The sequence below is a fragment of the Dicentrarchus labrax genome, unplaced genomic scaffold, assembly GCF_905237075.1.
Source record: "Dicentrarchus labrax unplaced genomic scaffold, dlabrax2021, whole genome shotgun sequence".
NCBI lineage: Eukaryota > Metazoa > Chordata > Actinopteri > Moronidae > Dicentrarchus > Dicentrarchus labrax.
In genome coordinates, this window is record NW_026136721.1 from 25,522,937 (window position 1) to 25,545,501 (window position 22,565).

At 39.0% G+C, this 22,565-nt stretch overlaps 3 protein-coding genes across 3 annotated transcripts; 2 read left to right on the forward strand and 1 right to left on the reverse strand.

Moving 5' to 3' along the window:
* Positions 1–235: 235 nt before the first annotated feature.
* LOC127354134 (PRELI domain-containing protein 1, mitochondrial) lies at positions 236–11,131 on the reverse strand. Its single transcript, XM_051383820.1, has 6 exons — positions 10,939–11,131; positions 9,712–9,918; positions 8,693–8,918; positions 6,466–6,579; positions 5,856–5,934; positions 236–1,603 (listed from the first exon to the last, which is right to left on the reverse strand). The coding sequence occupies exons 2-6, from the start codon at positions 9,801–9,803 to the stop codon at positions 1,482–1,484; spliced, it is 633 nt and encodes a 210-aa protein (XP_051239780.1). The 5' UTR covers positions 9,804–9,918; positions 10,939–11,131; the 3' UTR covers positions 236–1,481.
* Positions 11,132–14,095: 2,964 nt separating this feature from the next.
* Positions 14,096–16,577, forward strand: ndufb6 (NADH:ubiquinone oxidoreductase subunit B). The gene is made up of 4 exons (XM_051383990.1): positions 14,096–14,366; positions 15,636–15,728; positions 16,180–16,224; positions 16,435–16,577. Exons 1-4 carry the CDS (start codon positions 14,187–14,189, stop codon positions 16,498–16,500), a joined length of 384 nt encoding a protein of 127 aa, XP_051239950.1. The 5' UTR covers positions 14,096–14,186; the 3' UTR covers positions 16,501–16,577.
* Positions 16,578–17,246: 669 nt separating this feature from the next.
* Positions 17,247–21,897, forward strand: toporsa (topoisomerase I binding, arginine/serine-rich a). The gene is made up of 2 exons (XM_051383987.1): positions 17,247–17,399; positions 18,548–21,897. The coding sequence occupies exon 2, from the start codon at positions 18,551–18,553 to the stop codon at positions 20,981–20,983; it is 2,433 nt and encodes an 810-aa protein (XP_051239947.1). The 5' UTR covers positions 17,247–17,399; positions 18,548–18,550; the 3' UTR covers positions 20,984–21,897.
* The last annotated feature ends 668 nt before the right edge of the window (positions 21,898–22,565 follow it).

The window sequence follows — 22,565 nt, forward strand, 5'->3', positions numbered from 1 at the left end:
CTGTATACACACACTGCTTATTGTTTTGGGGGGGGGGGCAGTGCACTATGACAACCTTGAACCGAACAAAGCAGCAGGAATATGCAGATGAAGGTGTTCAGATGTTAAACGGCTTCCTGTTTGGTTTGTGCAGCTGTGAAACTGCGATCTGCAGTCTGGAATATTAACGGTATTTTAAAAGGTCAGAGTTCATCTTTTGTCACCGTTATAGGGGAATAAACAAAGACGCTCAAAATAAAATCAATAACTTAGCAAATTTTATTAAAGCTTACATTTGACAACAAAACAAACAAAAACACAAGACAACAAACACTGGACTTTAACTTGCAGGGTTGGTTGAAACTGTTCTTCCATGAGTGACAAAATGTGTTCAACTCTTCAAGTTGACAAGTCCAATAGATTCTGTTTTTACATTTTTTTGTTTTGAACATCTCACTACTATCTCCTTAAAATAAATCTATTTTACAAATGCTTAATGCTAAATAATTTTTCAAAATACATCATATGAACTATTTGTGAACTGTAATTCAAGTCTTGCAGCAGAAAAATCCAGACAATTCCATCTTAAAGGGAATGCAATCACTGAAATGTTTATAGTATCACCTTCATCACTACTTCAGCTTCGTATCAACAGGCAGATTGAAATGATCTAAAACATTTTCACTAACGCACTTCAGTCATACTGTTAAAGGCTAATCACATTACAGAGCTGTGAAAACGTTACTCATTCTGACTTTTTCTGATATAAGTCACTTTGGTATCTTGTGATTATCATCAACTCTTCAGAACAGGCGGTGCTGGCAGTGACTAACCAGTAGAATTTATACTTCATTCTATGATTTATGTGCACAATATTAAAGAATAGATTGTTAGTAGCACATACTGTGTGCTGAAAGTGGGAAGTGTAGTAGAGTAGGACAACCAGAAAAGGTTAAATAAGGAACATACACCAAGGTTCGCTGTTTAAATAGCCCCTGCATGCACATTAAATTCATAATCCTTCCATTAGTGAAATTAAAAGTACACCGTCACAGCATTAAAAGTGGTCTAATGTGAACTTTAGGCTGGACCAAATACCTAAAGCAGAATAATATATCACTTGCTGATCAATGTAAGTAAAAGTGCCATCCTTGTTCAAGCGGATTTTTATCAGTGCATGAAAATAAGCTTATTACTGTATATTAAAATAGATACATTAAATATATGGCAAAGACATGAAAATATGCATTTACATCTGACATAGTTACAGCATTAAAAGGTGCTGCTGGTCACAATCTGAAAGTTTCCACAAAGGCAATATGTTTCACACAGACTCAGGACCTGAGATTTAACGAAAGCTGAGAGAGAAGAGAGAGAGAACAGTTTGCTGTGTTAAGAGAATAAACAGTGAGATCCAAGAAAAACCTCGGTCTAGTCACGATGATCGAAAAGGCAGTGTGTTGAGTCCATGTCACCTGTACAGTTCCTCACATACTGTCCTGTCAGACGTACTGCTGCGGTTTCTGTGGGACAGTAGCAGCTGAGGCGAGGCTCTTGGCTGCCTCCTTGGCCTTCTCTGATGCGTCCTTCACTGTGTCCCTGAGCAGCCGCTGGGGCACCTCTCCTGTGAGCCCAGAGAGTGTCGAGGTGAGACAGAGACAGACAGGACAGAATGAGGATAACAACAGACAGGGAATACGCAACATCGCTGGTTTCATCAAGCACAACGTGACAAGGGATATTTGGCAACTGTTGCGTGACAGGAAGCGTATTACTGCTAGAAAACAGCGGTGAGCTGAAAAGTATAATGATATGAACATAGATTGTAAAATAATGTAAAAATCGGCTCATTCATAGTGTTAAAGTGATTAAACTGAAAGTCTGTGTATTCTACCTCGTGCTGCTGCAGCGCATTAGTGTTTTGGCTCAAAATGTGACGGAAATGTTTCCAGGTCCAACCCAGTAAGATTTCCGTCATGACTTTTATGTAAAATTAACTCGGGAGCTTATGCAGACATGAGACCAACATGCCAAGTTACCATTACATTTACGTAAAGCGGTTCATGTCTGAAAGAGGCTTTATATAATGCCATGCAAGATGGAAAGCTGACAAAACTTAAATCATTATAGAACGTCCTGTAAAAAGTCTTGAAAAGAGCACACCCATATTTGTGAGCTGTAACAAACTGCCTCACACTGGATTCAGAGTCTATTTGAGTCTGACCTCGCTGTGAACCCTCAGACTTTAAAGTACCTCACGTGAGAACAACAACCAGAATCACAATACAACAGAGCTCGTTCCCTAAACTGTGAGAGAGACGGAAAGAGAACGGAGACGAGTGGTTTCCTTGACATTTAGGTGCTCTCAGACAAAGCAGCAGATATTTGATAAGTGCTTTTCCCGAGAGGGTGGCTACATGGTGGCAGAGGGAGGAACCTCTCAGCGTTTGGAGACTGACAATAACTGGAGGGAGGGGATCTGGGGAATTTATAGAGGCCAAAAAACAAAGCAGACGTGCAAAAGCAAATTGTGTTAGCTGCTGCTGATTTCTACATTTTAGAATCTTTTAAACAACAAAGAATGTGAAAATGTGCTTTAATTCCATAAGCAACATTAAAAAATATTTCACTGTAATATCATATATCTATATTTTGGTCACCATGCGTGTTTTAGTGGGAGGTGACGTCAGCCCTTACTAAAACTAAATTGTCTCAGAGGTGTAGTACTAGCAGCAGATTTTATTGAGACTGTCAAACTGGTTTTAACACGTTTTCTTTTCCTCACTACAGTTGAGTGGGGTTTTTTTTTTTTTGCATCGCACGGTCTGGCGCAGTGCCCCCGCTGACTCTTGCCAGAAAGTGAAAGGCAAATTCACAGCTTGTATGAAAGCACCTTAAAAAAAAAAAAACTCCATCTAATCAAATCCACCCTTAAGTACTTTCACAATATCAGAAAAATCTACTCCATAGTCTATGTCTGGCGGGTTAATTCGATACCAACAGCGGTAAAGTCACAGGGTTAAGGGTGTTTTAGGTGCTTATTTTCCTTTGAAGGAAATCAGGTAATTACAGTGTAAAAATTGGTCTCATGCCTCGTCGGCTCATGTGGTGCTATAAAGAAGATTATATCAAGTTTATATAAATCGTGATAATTCACGTGTAATTATAACTTGAATGTATGATTTTGGGAGTGGATATTGGCATTAAAAAAAATACACATTGAAGTTCATTACACTCTCTAAATATTTAAAAAATGACACTAGTTTCTTTTGAATAAGGCATTGTAGAAGTAGGTAAAATATACTATAAATGTATTAGGTTCAGCACAAAGGTTAGTATTTATTCGACTATAGATTTACAGGCTAGAATGAGGGATGAGGGCAATAATTCAATATTATAAATTCCTGTCCCTAGATTGTCTTATTGCAACAAAATTCCCATACTGAGAGTCAAAGTCCCCCTGTGTAAGGTAAACATTTCTCAGCACTTCCTCTCAAACATGTTTTGTTATTATTAAAAATACAAACCCCAAACCTTTTAACCAATGAGATTACCGTGGTTTTCCTTCTTTTTTCAATATTTAAATAAGTATTGTCAGTTGATTCATATGGCAATAACATAATTAGTGTGATTATGATTAAGTCACATTTTAGATGCAGCTTCTCTGAAAACTGAAGTGAACTTATTTAATTGATTTGCATCAGCATGTACTCTTTCAGATCACAAGAAAGATGCTGAGCTAAATGTAAAAAACACTGTGTGTGGACCTTTTGAGACGAGCATTGTGTCTGAGAGCTAATCTAATCTAATCCATAAAAACTTCAGTTCAACATCTAGATCAGCTGACAGAAGAGGCACACAGACCCTTCCCCCCCCCCCACACATGACACTGCTCTCTCCAGCCTCCACCGTCCCTCACACTCACCACCATCCTGTCCGATTACCAGAGAAGATTATTTTTAATTGGACAGTTCAAAATATACTGTAATAAACAGCAAAACAACCAAATAAATAATAATAGCTTTAAGTTATTGACGCAACGGCACTTGACATTGTCTATACTGCCATAGGATGGCAAAATGCAGTAATTCACACTGTTCACAAAGGTTTCCCTCAGTTGTATAAAATTTGATTTGCTCAGTGTAAATGTAACGTGATACTTTTTTTTAATCTCTAAGCCATAATAACCTAGTATTAAAACTGCATTAAGTGCAAAACCAAAGTCCACAATCCTGAATTTTTACTTTATTCTGATGTTTATGTAGCATATTGGTAGTCGCATTAAAAAATACATTAATATTAAAATACCTATAAATGTAGAGGTTATTTAAAGCTAGAATTCAACTAGACTGTACAAAAACAACAAACAACAAAAAAACAGCACAATATCAATCACAAGGGATTTTCCTTACTGCAGTGGGTAGAACTCGAAGACCCTTTTGTTAGCTGGACTTTAGACATCATTTATGACAAGACAATATTCATTGTTTCATTTGGGGAAAATTAAAATACTGCAGTTACTAATGACTCATGGCAAGGGTTCAGTTTTTATCTCAATTACAGTCAACTAAACTATGCTATGTACTTCTATAGCAACACTAAATGCACTTTTCAGTCACTTTTACTCAGAGTTTCAGCAGTCTGACTTTTCAAGACAAACGCGGTGTGTGCATACACAAAGCACAAGGGGGACAGTCACTACCTCGGCTACACAGTCTACTGCGCTGGGCTCATATATGGCATCATGTGACAACCCTGGGCAAGGCCTGGGATGGCAGATGGATGCCCCGCTGCTAACATACTTACCACAACGCTCAGCCTGATGCCAATCCCTGCAGTGCCATCAACAAAGGGGCAATGGGACGGAATCACAACAGTGGGAGAATGGCCTTTCAGACAACAGGACGCTGCATCAGCACAACACACAGTTTGTAGCACAACACAAACCTCACTGATCAGGGCCGGTTGCCAAACAAGGCACCTCCCTTTTTCATCTAATAGCTTCCTGTGACGATTTAAATTCACCTCTGGTGATTCAAAATGACATTTCAAATGTGAAATGTCCAGAGTGTAGGATTTAGTGGCATCTAGCGGTGTAGTTGCCAAACAAGTAATAATTAAATCTAGACAATAATCAACAGATTAATCAAATTATTATTATTTGCACCCCTAGTTGTGATGAAGGACACACATTTGCAGAAGTTGTAGTTTTCTGCAGCTGCCACTATTTGTTACTGAAGACCCATATTTTACAGACAGCACCTTTAATTAGCCTGACGTTTTGTCATGTTTATGTTATCAGGTTATTTGCCCTATTTGTCTTTCAGGGGATAGGCTTTTTTAAAGTGCCTTTCAGATGACCTGCTCGACAGTATTTTGTTTATGTAATGCTGACTAGAGAAATTGTTTTGGTCTGTTTGGGCCTAAATTCGGAAAACCGAGCTGTTTGTCACTGTAGTTGTCATGGTTTCATATCCCTCTGCAGTCACATGGTGTTTCTATGAAACAACAAGGACCTTTAGGCTTCTTAAATTAACCTGTTTCCAAGACAAACATGTAGGCAATGCAATCCAATTACAGAGTAAACTGCTTCAAACTATTCTGTAACATTTGAGTCGATTTTGCACAAATAGAAAAAGGAAAATTTTTTTGCCACTTCAGCATCTTGGGAGGGTAAATGTACCCAAAGTGTAGAAAATATCAAGTAAACCATAAATAAGTCAAATAAATAGTGTACAATGTGTCAGAGTCCAATGTTTTGAGGGGAGAAAGTCCTACTTCTCATAGTTCTCCCTTTTCCAGAAATGGCAACAGTTAAAAATTGTTTCCCTTTTCTCTTTCTCTTTCTCTCGTTTCTGCTGGTGAAGCGTACGTACCCTGTATGTTGGACAGTGCGTATTCCAGCCCTTTCATGGCCTTCACCTGGTTGCTCTTAAAACGGGCCAATCCAAACTCCTGGGAAAACACAGAACAGGAAATGGCTTTACATGGGGGAGACGTCTGAAAAACAACACTTAGTTAACAGTCCTCTCTCCCCTGCTCTCTGGGGATATTAAAGCAAGACTGGCATCTTCCACATCTAATAATAACATTTTTAGGTTGACATATTTTTGGCACTGTTCTCACTTCTCCCCTCATATCTTCAACTTCTTTATTTTGGCATTTGCACACAGGCTCCCACGCCTCTGCTGCTCTTACTATGACCCACAAATCAAACTAAGGCCTTGAAAGAAGGATTCTGTACGTCCCCCCAGAATAAAAACAAATGCATTTACTTAAATGTATATTTTTTTTACACTTTAGTGCAGATAAAAGTAGGAGATTGTAAATAAATACTATTACACCTCTATGCGGATGCGTAATGTAAATAATGGCTCATTCTAAAGACTTTTCAAAGGAAATCCAAAGAGGCACATGCACTCTATTCTATTGTACCATTCACATAATTTAACATGGGTAGTTACTGCACAAAGAGGGTGTAAGTACCTGAATAGGTCTGGAGAAGCCGTAAACACTTGAGGATATCCACGCTTCCCTCCTCAACTGGGTGGTGGCTGGCTGCTCCGCTGAGTCCTGGAAAACACAGCGCTCTTCAACAGACTAACAGAGAGAGAGAGAGAGAGAGAGAGAGAGAGAGAGAGAGAAAAAAATGACAGCATGGTAAGGTAAAGGACAACGCTGTGGAACTGTTTCAATGCATCACACAGTTCAGGAACAGAAGTAATGTGCAGTATCGACGTACTTCGTACATGTAAGAGTATATTTTAACTCAGAATATATCAAACCAATGAGTACTCTCAATTACCGGTGGGAATATTCAGGAATTTCAATTTCATTTTATCTGAATTAATCCAAGTATTAACACAATATGGCAAAGGGCTATATTAAAATCGCAGAAGCTGCACTTTTTTTTGCTAAAGGTAAAATGACAAAGCTGCATTATAATGAAGTACTGTGTTGCTGTAGAGATGCACAGATCACAACAAATCTCACATTGTCATGATAATTTTTTTTACCATATTGTACAGCCCTAATTTGGATTAGTCAGGGGACTGCCAGTTTAATGTTTCAAACGTTATAATAACTCTTTCAAACAGAAAACACTGTTAACTCCCAGACACGTCTTGGCTATATTCGTTAATGCTCGGCTCAGACGACTTCTTTGATCACGACCAGTTGGTTAGCTTAACTTCTCGTCGCGTTTCGTAGTACAGTAGATTAAAAATATGGGTAGCATAAATCCATACTGCATTAGCGTGAGCTGTACAGAAATAAAGAGTGTGAAAATAGCACACCTTAGAGCTGCATAATACACAAGTCATGTCAAGGTCCTTCTTCCCTGGGAGATTATTACAACTGCGCTCAAACACTTGCCTCCTTTGAAGATCAGGCCTTTGAATTAATATTTCCTCTTCCTTCCTGAGGTTAGCAGCTGCACGTGACTACACTGAGCAGTCATGGCACAGAGTTCAGTCTTTTCTACTCTGCCAATACAGTATACAATATCAATACAAAGAGAAACTGCCACACTAATGAAAAATAATTGTTTTTTTCCCCATTTGTGAATTGATTTGCCTTTTTTTCCCCATAAGCTGTGCGTGGTTCCAAGCAAAAATAGACAGTGAAAAGGGTCTATTCATAACCATGTTGACATTGTAGCAGCAACATGCACAACTTTCACCACAGTTACAATGTCTATATCTGTAGTCACAGACACGGAAATAAATATAAAACATTTTCAAACTCAACATCTCCCGTATCGGTTTCAGATTAAAAGCTCTCTACCGTTTCTGTGGACAGAATCCATTCATATGTTAACAAGACTTTTACTGTATTGTATTTATCAAAGGCAAACTCGGTATAGAAAGATAGGGCTGGCAGCAGCAGCAGTAGGAGCCATGCAGCTGACACGCTGTCACTGTAAACACTGCGTGTGCCTTCAGCAGCTGTTCAGTGCCGTAGCTGTCACGTGCTGCTCAGGTCGGGAGTGTAAACCAGAGCTAACAGTCATGTCAGGCCACAGTACTCTGCTATATCACTCAAGCAAGATGATAGCTCTAACCACTGCACATTTTACTCTTTAAACCTGCAATACCAGATTTGTGAGACCACTTGTGGGCAGTAGAAACAAGTTGTGACATACAGTATAATCACCTTTTAAGTTGATCTGACAAAAAAAGAACATATCTGGCAGATGCAGACCAAATATCATTAATTTGGAGTCGTATTTTCTGACCACCTGATGAATGCAAGTCCAATATTTACTTTGTTTTAGCCCGGTTGTTAGTATCTAATGCTCCTTTACATTCACTTGCTCCTCGCTAACTGTATGTCCACTGTTTGGTGCTGAGCATTTAGCGTACAGTTGATTCTTAGTGCTTCTTAAATCAGAAAACAGTTGCCTGCTGCAGCCAAAGATGACGCCATGGAAGTGGTGAGGGTGAACCTAAACAGTAAAGTTGCAGCCAGACAGCTTTACAATAAGATGACACCCAATATTTAGTTCCATAAAGCTGAGCTGATTCTTTGTGTGGCCTCTTTCACATTGCCACACGTGTACGGGCAGTACACAAGAACACACATGAAAACTTATCAACAACTGTATCCAGCCTAACATTTTTCAAAAGATTTGAACAAAACGGAAATTGTCTGCAAAAAAGGTTCATAACAAAGAAAGGGAAATAACACAACCACAGAGAATCAGACACCTCACCATGAGAGTTGTGTGGTTGAGGTTCCAGGTGTAGGTGGTCAGGCTCCTGTTGACAGGGTCCACGATGGAGTCTTCAATGATGTACACGAAGCGTGACATGCCGGAGGGGAAGAGCCGCTCCGCCCAGCGAGGCAGCCGATTGGTCTTCATCAGGAGGCGTCTGGAGAGGAGCCGGTGGTCCGCAGTCACCTCCCGGTAGACAACGTCCTCTGTGAGAACATGGGTGCTAATCGATAACAGAAATAATTCATTATTAAATCAAGGCATTAGGGAAAGATTAGGAATGAAAACAGTAAGCAAACACTGTCTTAAAACAACAGTGACATGTCCGTATGTGCATTCACACAGACAGGAAAGAAGTGAAGAGTGAACCTATCATTTAACTTTCATATCAGTTTGTGATTCATTTCAGTTCTGCTTAAAACGGTGGTCCATTTTCCAACAGTCAATTGAAAGTGTGCGTGCGTGTGTGCACAAAATAAAAAACACTGTGAACTTTGTGAAATATTATACAACAAATACCTTTCGAGGTTCGGAAATTTTTAGGTAAAGTCAAAACAAAAGTAAAACAGATTGACAACACATCAACGAATATGATAAATGTAGTTTTACTTCTCTGATGTGTTTTTTCAGTTCCCCATCTTAATCATGACTGAGGGCTCTTTTTAGTTGTAGGTTACAGCGCTCAACATCAAGGATGTCTCAACAATCTGACAATGTAAACAATATATTATATTATATATTAATAAATGAAGTGTGTTGCAAATGACTGTAGCTGGTGAAATATTACATCAAAAGCAGTGACTGAAAACAAAGATTCACAAGGTAGTTTTGGTTTGCCTCTTTTTCTGCTCACTCATATCTAGACAAAGCAAATATGATTGCAGGTTCTTGTTCTGATTTCAAGCACTGAACCACTAAAAATGAAAAATCTTGAAGGCTGTATTGACTGTTGACCCACACCATATTAACAAGTCTGTATCTATGATAAAATGCTGACCATATAAATATTACAATACCTGAATGGATTAGGATACCTCTGCCAAAAAGCAGAGACAACATGGTCCCACGTACTCCTGATGTCTGCGCTATTACAGAAATACTTGACCATTCTTCTTTCGCTGATGTACAGTATGACCTGAATCCCGAACCCTGAGGTCCCTCGCTGTGACTACACAAGATAATGAAAGCTTGGGTGCTGACTCCATCCAAAGTCTGGCACAGTCCTGCAAAGGTGAAGAGAAAGGGCTTTACCACAATCCTATCAACCATCAGTAAGAAGCAAAAAAAAAAAAAAAAAAAAAAAAAAGTACTTTCAAATTATATATATTAGTTACATTATCACATGAACATGTACATGAATGTAAACATACATCATGTCAAACAGTGGTAGCTTCTTCTCAGTATCTCTTGGTATATTAGGCTACTGTGTTGAAAATCAATAAACTGGACATCCAATGGACATGCCATGAAGCAGTATTGGATTTTTATATGATTTTTGCTTCAACTGAAATGTATTTAATTTGCTTGGATAGCCAGATACAGCAATATCTGTCTGTTTATTTTATTCATAGAAAAATAGCTCAACTGACTTTCAGCAAACGTTGTAACAGATTCTGTCCATATCACGGCCTCCGGCTGCATATCCATCAATAGATGCATAAAACTGACTCTCTATATTAGATGAACTTATTGCATTATATTTGATCTATATGCATTTGGTCTTTCTGGAGCTGCTGTAACGAGTGAATTTCCCCAGTGTGGGATCAATAAAGTCTATCTTATTTGATCTTAGATGAAATCTGTTATTACGTAAAAGTAAAATTATTTAAACATCCACTATTCTACCCCCCAAATAATCCTACACACGTCTATAAAGGTTTCTTCTTCCAACAGCTCGACGTAAATGATCTGATTATTACTGTTACTTACGTAATCTGGACCTGTCACCTTGACTCATGGCTGTATCAGGTAGCTCTGGCTGAGGTTATCACTGCTAACCATGATGTCCCTGCACAGCTAACAGTTAGATTAGCTAGCTCCTGAAAACTGACTTTTAGTTCCTCGGCTGATCAAACACTTTGACATCTATCAGCGGAAGTTAGAGTGAGTGACTGTGAAGAGGATTTGACAGCTATCTTACAATTACAACAACTCAACCTCGGTTGATTAAGTTAAGCTAGTGCAGAGTAGAGTAGCTGAAGTTTTTAAACGCTCTCGGCTACCATGAAAACGAGAAGTCTTACCTGAAGTCACAGCTAATGAAGTACCAGGGCTAATACATGTCCGCAGAGAGCCTGCTTCTTGTGCCTCTAGCCCACAAACTAACTCACTTTAACTCATTACATCCATTATCCAACATGTGACAGACAGGACAGTGAGTGGAAGGGGGTCTGAAGGCTACTACAATAATAATCTTCTTCTTCTTTCTTCGTCTGGCTTCTTATTGTGGCAGTCTGCAAACCAACGTGAAAGGTGCATGCTGCCACCTACTGTACCGGATGTGTAGCAGCATGACTTCATTAAGAGTATATACAGTATAAAATGGACAGTAGACGTGTTTCTTGGATATACTGAAGTAAAACCTCCAACCTACCTCTCGCTGTTTATCCCTGACAACAATACTCCACTCCCTCTTTCAGCACAGTAACAGTACATGCTCACGTTTTTTGTTCATGATATAAAGTGTTGCATCAAGTCCCGTCTGTCTTGTCCTTTAGTTTAGTCTTAAAAATTAAATGTTATTTTCTACACTTAGCATTTGGACTCTCATACTACATACCTACTAATACCTACCTACCTCTGTTATCCGTTTTGTTCTACTTTAATCCAACAAAAATGTACATCAATTCCTGTTTCGCAGCAGGATGTGGTAGTTTTTTTTCCCCTTTAAAAATAATGACTCCCTTTAAATAAGTTACTAATGACACTAAAGGTATTTTAGTTTCCCATCACCTCTTTCATCTTTTTTTCCTTTATTTCAAACAATGAAAGTAACATTTTGGTTCATTCGAAAGACATTTAAAAAGCTGAGTCTTGATTTTATTGTAAGAGATGGAGAGTTTGTATAATCTGAGCTTAACTAAACTAAAGTAAATAAAAAAATATTTACAATTACTTGTTTCTGTCCACAACAACGTGATCCACTTATTGTTTTAATGAACTTAATTTAGTGTAATCACACCAAAATCTGGAGACACACCATATCAACCCTGCTTCTGTTTTTTAATTGGATCCTACATTCTTCATTGTTTGGTCAGACGGTCTGAAAGAAGTTGTTTTGAGCCAAAGTTGTGAGAGCTTGCAATGCTGTGATGCTGAATGAAACAGAGCTGATCTCCAGCAGGAGGCAGAGCTCAGCTTTGTTGAGCTGTGACCCAATTTAACCTCTAGCTGTTCCAAATAGTAGAGTAAAGGTCCTGGTATCAAAGGGTTAATCATGAGCATAAAACTTTCCCTGGAGGGATTTTAAAAAGGACCCATGGCATCCAAAAGGTTATTTTTTGACAAAGTCAGTAATAAACATGTATTCCTTGCATTTAAACGGACACTGCAACTATAGAAATACACTGACTGAACAAATAAATACACATTGTACTACATTAATAAATTAATAAATTAATAAATACAATTAGACTGAGCTAGACTGGACTGAACCTGAGCCAAAATGGGAGGGCGTAATGACGCCATGGTGTCTTTGCCGATATTATGTGTTATTGATTGTCTCAAATTAATTGTGACATCATTGAAGACATCATCATGACATCACAAAAGATTTCAAATAGAACCAGTTACCCTCAGGATGTAATTTCCTGACAATGCCCTGCCACGGTCACAGATACGCCGCTCGTCCCGCCCGTAGACGCAGGAGGCCAGCAAAGTCCACTGCTGGCCGCAGACGCAGGCGGCCTGTCCGGCGTAGACGCTAGATAAATAAACATGAACATGCATTAAAAGACCAGTGCACTCAAGCAACTCACTGCATTTTCAATTAACATTACAAAACAAACAGGTGATAGAAATGTGTAGTCTCTAAACCATTGACAATATATAATTAGTGGACAGAATTATTAGTCTGTGAAGCAAAGCCAATAACAGTGTGTTAAACCTACATACTTTCTAAAGTCCAGTAGGTGGCAGCTCCATAGGTTGCATAAAAGTAGCCTGATGGTACTGAATCTTGTGGGGAAATGTTCATACTTCTCACTTGATTTATTAGCTCACTAAACAGTTTGCTAATGAGTTTATAGTCTCAATTAGCTACTAGTTTCAAGTCTCCTTCCAGACAGCATGATGTTCATGTGGTAAATTATGGTCAAGTTAGAGTAAAACAGACAATAAAGCAGCGTAAAGCGTGGCTACCTTATGACCCAGCATTATGGGTGTCCACATGACTTAAGAACACCGAGACTTAAGAACAACCTACATCGCAATAGGTTGCTCTAAATCCAAGCTGGCATAACCAGTATCACATCATTGGGAGGTTATTTCCTCAGACTTGACAAAGATATGATACAACTCTTTTCATAGACAGTGGAGTACTAACCAAGAGTATTAAACTGGCTTCCACATTTAAAATTAAAAGGCCTGTTGCTCATGAAAATGTCCAGGTTCCTTATCATCCTTGTTGTCTTCGCCATCTAGTGGATACAACTGTGCATAAACACCAAAAACATTCAATTGTTAGATAGAAAGATAGATAGATACTTTATTTATCCCGAGGGAAGTTCAAGTATCCAGTAGCATACAAAATACAAAACATACATTAAACATACATTAGACTAAAATTAAAATCCCTAACCTTAAGAATATAATTAAAAATAAAATAGAAGATAAAATATAAAGTATATATATAAAATTAACAGTAGCAACAGTAAACAGTGCAAATGAAAGTAAAACAGTGCGAATGGATGTGCAAATACAGGTAGAAATTGTCCATTGTCTATTATATGTTGTCTATTATCTTCTGTCCTCCCTGCCTTTACTGAGAGCTGTTGTACAGTCTGATGACCAAGGGGACGAAAGAGTTTTTGAGTCTGTAATAAAAGGTTATTAATGCAACTTGTCATTATGCTGTCCACTGGTAAAATGTGCCTTATATTTGCAAAATACTGTATGTCATGCATATGTCATAAACCAAAAACTCTAAAACCCACAAACCTGACAGCCACACTGTCCGAGAGACTTCACGGCTTCGTTCAGCATCTTTTTCTCACTCTCAACATGGTTCAATTAGTTTTATAATTACATTACAAATAAAATAATAAAACTGTACATATGTATAAACTTTCTTTTCTTTTATTCTTCTATTTATAATGTAATTATAATTATAAATCATTCCAGTCCAGCAGGTGTCGCACCACAATTTGTCGAATCGTTCAACATGTGTCACGTGTCCTCTTTTTCTTCTTCGTTGGTGCACTTGCCCGCAAAGGGAAGTGTCCTCCACAGTGTCATTGTAGCTTTCTCGAGGTTGAACATCCAGAAATAAACAATGTCTGGGTATACACCAGACGAGAAGCTCCGTCTCGAGCAGCTTCGAAAGCTCCGGAGGCAGTGGCTGAAGGACCAGGAGCTCAGCCCGAGGGAGCCCGTGGTACAAGCTAAACCCCCCGGTGCCGTCGCCAAATTCTGGGCTGGCTTCCTGGAGCCCAAGAGCCTGTGGAGGCTTTACGTGAGTCCTGATACGCAGCTAACGCCAGCTAGCTGGCTTAGCAAGTAAACAACAAACTGAAACAGCTTATACAGTGTCTGTTTTATTAAAATTAACGGATTTAGAGCTACAAATACAGCTAAATATTCACTCGCCTACACCTGGTGAAACAGCTGGACCAACAGTTTGGTTGTATCACAGTCTGTAATGTATAAAAACTTAGTATAGACTATACAAACATGTGCATCTTGTACTGCGTTGTTTTCTTACATCTGGAGAACAAGATCATCTCTGCAACACTACAGTATTTATTTTACCTTTAGCAAAAAATGTGCAGCTGCTGCAGTTTGGGTATTGTGGCCCTAAAAAATACTAAACATTCTTTGATTTCAAATGTGAAGATTATCTGTTTTATATAATTATAAATTAAATATAGTTTGCACTGTTGGCTTTACTAAATGGCCTGAAATAAACTGAAACTATTATGACATGTCAGTATAGGAGAAGCCCATGTGTTAAAAAAAAAAAATAGTTATTAAAAATAATTAAATAATTGTATTATATATTACAATATATTTATAATTTAGTAAGCCAGAATTCAATGTAGCTGCTTTGGGTTTAAGGTCCTGGTGCTGTGCGTGCTGGCTTACTGTCAGTAAGTAATATGTGCTTTTCCTGCTATGACTAGTGAAAATGTTTTTCTTTAACAAGGCCAATTTGAACATGTTGTGATGGGAATTTTTCATAATTTTCTTACTAAGAAAGCAACTTATTGATTAAGTCAAAATGTATGGCATATTTAAGTAAGTAATTTACCCACGGGATTATTAAAGTATGTCTGATTCTGATATTAGTCTACAATGAAAACATTCATTAGCTGCAGTCCTATTTTAGAGGCATGTGACTTTGTTATGAAGTAGAGTACAAACCAAAGACGGAGGTTTGAAACGATGATAATGACCATGTGAATCGTTCTATAAAACTGTAACATCTGAATGATCTTCTCTGAGTTGCTTGGGTCCACTTTATGTCTCCCCGTGTATCCAAGTCCATAAAACCCCTATATTGACTTCAATTCATAATTTCAGTTTCCTCTTCAAACACTTTATTTGTGAATATTTTACAGCTGAATATTACTCTATATCTACTCACAGTGAAAAAGCAACCTCCATCTTGTGTTGAAGTATGCATCTGTTTGGAGCAGTCAGACTAGACACTGTGTTTCCTTACGTACTTCTCTTCTATTAATATGTACCTGCCTCTAATGTGTATCTGTGTATGTCCTTACAGACCTACAAAGTATACAAAGGTGGAGTTTTCACATTAACCCGGCTGTTGATACCTGCTTGGATTGGTCACTACTACATGAAATACCACATTCTTGTAAGTAAACAGAAATATTTACCATTATTTGTGGTATTAATAAAAAAATGAGGAGTAAACAGGATGCAGACCTATTACATCTGGTAAACAGAACTTAATGACTTGATAAGCAACACTGGAAGTTATGTGCATTAGTTAGAGTTGGACGGTCAGTTGTGTGAATGTCTAAATTTCTGGAATGCTTCTGATTGTTCTCCCACTGTTACATATGCCCTATATGAGCTTTTCTTTTAGTTACGTGCACATGCACATGTCTGAATAATTACAGGAAATTGATGAGAGAGCCATGATATAGACTTCAACAAGTGTTAATTCTTTCTTTAGGTAGCATACAATTAGGGTAACTTGCAAATAAAGCAGGAACGCTTCAGAATAATGGATATAGAATTTCAATTTTGTGAGTATAGTAATCAATAGGCATACTAAATAACAATGTCATTGTCCCCCACAGCAAAGACCATATGGCATTGTGGAATTAAAACCCAGGCTGTTCCCAGTAAGTATGACTCATTTATGAATTCTAACTTTTGTTTTTCCTATAATAACTGTAATTGTTCTTTTTATTTTTTGTATATATGGCTGCATGTTAGCGTGCTTAACAGCCTTAGCAAGGTCCGATTGTCCCACAGTCTGATTCAGTGCAAACAGGCTGCTCTCCTGATGCTTTGTCAGATGTCTTAATAGGTTTCCTTGTTTTTGCATTTAGGGTGACACCATTCTGGAGACGGGTGAAGTTCTTCCAGATCTCCCTGAGACCCATGGTCATCACTGAAGTTGAAATATTTCAATAATTTTCTTCAGTTTTTGTTGTACAAACTGTGTATATGCCAATAAAATATTACAAAGTAATGTATGAGTATGGGATGATTTTGATAATTCATGTAAATAGTGACCTTAGTAGCCAACTTCAGTAGGCTAGCAGTTAGCTGTAAATTACATTTTGATAACATTTTACTCTTTGTGATGCATTTCAGTTTGAAGCAGGATGCTGTGATTGATGTAATGCAAGGTACAAATACATTCAAATGCTATAAATTTAATAAAAAATCAGTTAAAAGGAGAAAGTAAGTTTTCAGTATTTTATGCTAGTTTTAAATGTTTTGATTTGCACTAACACTGGTACAAAAAAATAAAAGTAAAATAGAGATAAGTGTAGCCTAATGAACATAAACACAAATTTTGACTTTGAAATGTAGCTGGCAAGTATGTTACTATAATTGTGATTTGACTCTAGGCATGTTTTAGACATGCTGCAGACTAACATAAAAACAAGGCCTCAATGGCTCTTATTCTGTTAACTATCGGCCGGAAGTGTGCTTCATGCGGGTTACAGTACACCAAGTACACGGTACAACAGCTATCATCTCTTAAAACGAAATTAATAAAAAGTAAAAAAAAATATTTCTATCATGATAACTTGATTTTGTTTATAAACGTATTTTTGGGCGATTCTTTAAAATATGAAGATTGTGCTTTTATTCTGAAGGCCGGTAGTGCTTTGTAGCTTGAATTAAAAAAAAAAAAACTATGAATATACGGTAGGGCGAAGCCAGGCTGTTTGTCTGGTAAACAGTTGCTCAGAAACAACATTCATGTAGAAATGAATACGTTTCGACAAGACGGAGAGAGCTAATCGGCTGCCGACCGCATACGTGTTTGAGGTGGTCTGAGGTAAATATTGTACAACTTTCCTCGACCGTCCTGACGAGCCGTAGAGGTAACGTTAGCCTACCTAGCTAACTTAGATAGCCATAGCGTCCTAGCCTAGCCTACCGAGCTAGCGAGCTTGCTAACTTTGGCTAACCAAGTTCACCAGTTCGTGAACCAACAATACAGCCAGAGTTCGCTTTTTCGATCAGTGGCAGCGTCAAATACTCGTGTGGGAATATTTCGTGTAAGTGTCAGGATTGTCCCGATAATATAAACACCTAAAGTCAACGTTATTCCAAGTATGTTACTGACACTCACTGCTGGGAGGGAACTAGGCACGGGTCTAGCCTAACCTGCTAAGCTAACTAACCGAAAACGACACAATTGAGGGCGAAGATGGACAAAAACAAGGATAGGTCAAATAGCATACAGACCAGTAAAGTATTTCCAGCAATGACATGTCTGACAAGGTAAAAGATAGGTGGCATTTCCGAGCTTTAACATATAAAAGCTTGAATAACGTCAGACCTGATGTAACATTAGGACCGTCATACTTGATATCTATAACACCTATAACACTACCCATGGTCTACTTCTAGTCAGGCACCCATATATGTTACTTATTCTGCTCTGTTTCTCATTACAAGAAATGTGAGATGTTCTGCCTTTCTACAAGATAAGTCGTTTTTGTATGGATAGAGTAAGCAACGTGTAGGTCTTAAATGTGTACGGCTAAGCTCATGCATATAGATTTACTCTTGACATTTGGAAGGGGACAGTCATGTCATATCAACAATACATTGTTGATATGACATACTGACATATGACATTGACACGAGTATCCTATGTGATGCAGTTTGAAGACATATTTAAAGGTTTTTATTATGATAAGAAATGATAACAAGAAAGATTAACAATATGTGGATGACACCTGTCAACAGCAGCAAGTCATAATAATAATAATAATAATAATAAGGATTTGATTGAATGTGGTGCATACTGTATATGGGACGAGTAAGTATTTTTTTGGGGTTAATTATTAAATTAAGCTACTTAAGTATACAGAATTGTACAGGTTGCTCAGTATCTCTCTAGCCTTTCCTGTTGGGTAAGTGTAAGAATTTCCAGTTTCCTAATCATTTTAACCAATTTTTTTCTTACTGTATCAGATCATGTCAGCAATCAAGATTGCCCTGCAGCGGGGCCAGAAGAGTAGCAGAAGGAAAACCTCTGAAGCAATGTCTGCTGAGGTTTCACCAGACTCCAAGTGTCCCATCTGTTTGGACATGTTTAACAACATTTCTTACCTGGACCTCTGCCTCCACAAGTTCTGTTTCCGCTGTATTCATGAGTGGTCCAAGAACAAAGCCGAGTGCCCTCTATGCAAACAGCCATTTAATTCAATCTATCACAGTATAAAATCCGAGCAAGACTTTAAGAAGTATGACCTGCAGCCGCTGGACAATGGCTCTTTTGGGACCTTTGGGGGAGTGCGATTCCGATACCGCACAACTCTTACCGGAGTCCATCGACAGATGCGGGGACGGACCTCTCCACCTCCAGACAACGGAGTAATGTTTGAAGCCTCAACAGACGCTCCCCAACAGCCGCAGGACCGCTACATCCGGCGCATGATGATGCGGTTGGCAGCCAAGAGGAGAGCTGCGAGTGAAGGGAGGGCAGTGAACAATGTCAGAGAGCAGGAAATGGTAAACTTCAGGAGGGAACTGTATCGACGGGGGGTGAGGGTTCGGAGTGTTCGCGATGGTGGCCGCTCCCGAGACACCTCAGCTGAGTTCTTCCGAAGAAATCCTGCCTGCCTACATAGACTAATCCCCTGGCTGAAAAGAGAACTCATTGTGCTATATGGGGCTCATGGCTCTTTGGTGAACATAGTTCAACACATCATCATGTCCCGCATTACACGTTATGACATGGAGGATGGAGCTATTCAGGAAGAGCTCAGGCCGTTCCTCCAGGGGCGCACAGAGCACTTTCTGCACGAGTTTGTCAGCTTTGCAAAGTCCCCCTTCAATATGGAGGCCTATGACCAGCATGCTGTCTATGACTGCCCTGCCCCTTCTTCAAATGAAGACAGCAGCTCCAACTCATCTGTAATAGCTATCTCAGAGGATGAGGAATACTCGGTGGAGTTGGACCCCCCAGGAGACTCCACATCTAATCTGAGCCACTCTATGTGGGATGATGAGACGCCTGGGCCATCATATTCTACAACAGCAGAGCAGAGCAGGGCAGAGTGTCTGTCAGTCCTCGACTCAGACTCAGACAGCAGTTTGGAGGAGGAGATTCAAGAGTTCGGGGCTCCTCCACAGCAAATGAGTCCTCATAACCAAACAGACGTGACTCAGGGTGAAGTTAACAAGGAAGAGTGTTTGTCTTCTGACACCGATGACTGTGTCATTGTAGGTTTTGTTAAGCCAACAACAGAGAGGACTCCGGAGCTGGTTAAGCTCTCCTCTGACTCTGATGAGTCTGCTAGTGAAGATACTAAACAAGTGCCTCTTCTACCTCAACACATCCGCTTCTCCAGTCTCAGTCCTATAGCATCACAGAGTAGTGATCCAAGTGGTGCTGGACGGTCAGAAACAGACCACTGTCATTTGTTGGATTCAAAAGAAAGATGCGGCTCTTCAACATCTAGCAGACACAAAACATCCAATAAGTCGGACAGAAAAGACACTGATAGAAGATTCGACAGGAATCATAGATCTAGAGAGAGGCACTGGTCAAAGGACAGAGACCACCGGAGAAAGAGGAGGTCAAGAAGTGGAGAGCGCAGTTACTCTAGCAAGAGCCCAGCAGCCTCCCACGGCATCGTCAGCACTGTATCGAGAGAAAGAGGTTGTCCTTACTCCAGTGGCAGGGACTTCTACTCAAAATGCGACAGTAACTATAAAAGGAGGGACGGTGATCGCAGCTATCAGTCATATAGCCATTACAGCCAAGAGAGAAGTGATAGAGGGATGCATTACACAGAGAGGCGATCCTACTATTACAGTAGCGGCAAGTACTCAGATCTGCACTCTCGCTCCAGGAGTTGCAGCAGGGACTCGCGGAGACGGGACAGGAGGCATTCTCGTTCTAGGACTTATTCCAGCAGTCGCTCCCCTTCCTCTAAAAAGAGATCTCACCACGATAAGCCTGGTGGAAAGAGAAAATACAAAACAAGACATTTGGAGCAACCGTCGGAAAACGCACTCCCCAACTCAGATGGCGAAGGGGACTCGGCCACGTTGTTAACAAAACACAAGAAAAAGAGCAAAGACAAGCATCGTAAAAAATCCAAAGAGAGATCAAGGAAAACTAGTAGGAGCCTCAGCGTGGAGCTTGTCAATGAGGAAAACTCTAACGAGCGAAGCAAGCATCACCATAAGAAAAAGAAGAAACATAAGAAGAAAAGCAAAAGGCACAAGAGTAGTGAACGCAGAGAAAAAGGCTCACCCACTGTCATTACCATCGATAGTGACAGTGATTCTGTTGCTAATGACAATACCACCCAGGCCAGCAGCACTAGCATGGACACCCCAATCGACAATACCACGAATGACCCAGTGGACCCAACTCCTCCCTCCCCTAATGCATAGGTATATGAAAGTTAAGATTCACTCTGTATGTACTGGGAATTAAAAGATTCACCCTCAGCTGCAAATGCCTGCCAGCAGTATTTTAAATCAAAACAATGCTCAACATGTTGAAAGTCGCCAGACCTTGAAGGATATGGCGAATACACATATCCCTTTAAATCCCACCGCAAGTGTTTTCTACTGTGACAGTTAATTGGGCGCCAGGTTTACACGACAGACATAAATATCGGTGTTGAACTGGAGAGTGGCTATCCGTTGGATAAATAACCGTTCTAGACTATCGAAATCTAGTTTCTTGACTGAAAACGAAAACCTAAAACAGTCCTATTTTTTTGTGCAAAGTGCCACTATGAACACAGCAGAAAGGACTAATATTGGAAGTCACAAGTGTCAATTGTAATTCTGGAAATTCATTTTCTTTAATGGATGTATTTTATTTTTAAGGTGCTCTCAGGGATAATCTTGATTACATTGATTTTTTTTTTTTTTTTTGTTATTCTAAATCAGCTATATTCTTGAGATAAAACTATTTTTACCTGCAGCTCATGGAGTAGTACTTGTGGATTTCATTATGGGTTCTTTTCTATTGGATTTTATTTAAAATAAATTGTAATGAGCAACTCTGTGCTATTTTGCCAATGTTGGTTTTCTGTTTATTTCATCTAGGATCTGTCTGAGAATGTTGAAATGTTGAGTTCATATTGATGATGTGACTTCAGCTGGACTGAGGCTTTGCTCAATGTTTCGAGTTCATTGTCACATGCACAACAATTACAGTGAAGCATAAAATCGTAAAAAGGTGTGTTTTGTAAAAAGCTCAAATGATGTAGTCAAACTTACTTCATCATCATCATAAGCAGTGCAAAATGCCTAAATTGATTATATATTGTGTAATTATAGAATTGCCATTTTAATTGAGTGTTGGTGTTTATTATGCACACAGATCACATGGTAAACTGACATTTTGATACTAAACCCCTATTTAGATACAGTTTTCATAAAAAAAAAAGGTTGCTGTAGGTTTGCTATACAGAAAATGGCACAGAAGAGTACTATATTCAAGTTAAGAGGATTATGAACAGTATAGTGTGTTGAGAGAGTATCCAACCCTCTTTACTAGTTTGCATCTTGTGTTAGAGCTTCAAAGTGGGTCAGATGCCTAAAATAAGTTGGAGGAACAGGTGAAAGATGGAAAATGTAAGGGAAGCTAAAAATGACTTAAGGTTTCTCTGCATACATTTGCAGCCTCAAATAACAAGAATAGTCATAATTTTAAAGTCAAAACACATTGATACATGTTGATTTTTAATCTATCTTTAATTCGGGTTGTGAAAAAAGTGTTGAGAGAGAACTCAACGCATTATCCTTACAGTAAAATGTGGGTCCAGTGTGTGTGTGTGAGGTTGGTCTTTTGACTCCTAGCAGTTCCAGTTTCTGTGAGTAAATTTAGGAGGCCTGTCTTTAAGAAATGATATGCTCTATTTTCTAAATCACTATGTCTGAGCCACATTCAGGCAGGAAATGTTCACATAAAAGCAAAACAGTCCTTTTTGCACGTTTTAGTCTATTGCTACAAATCACA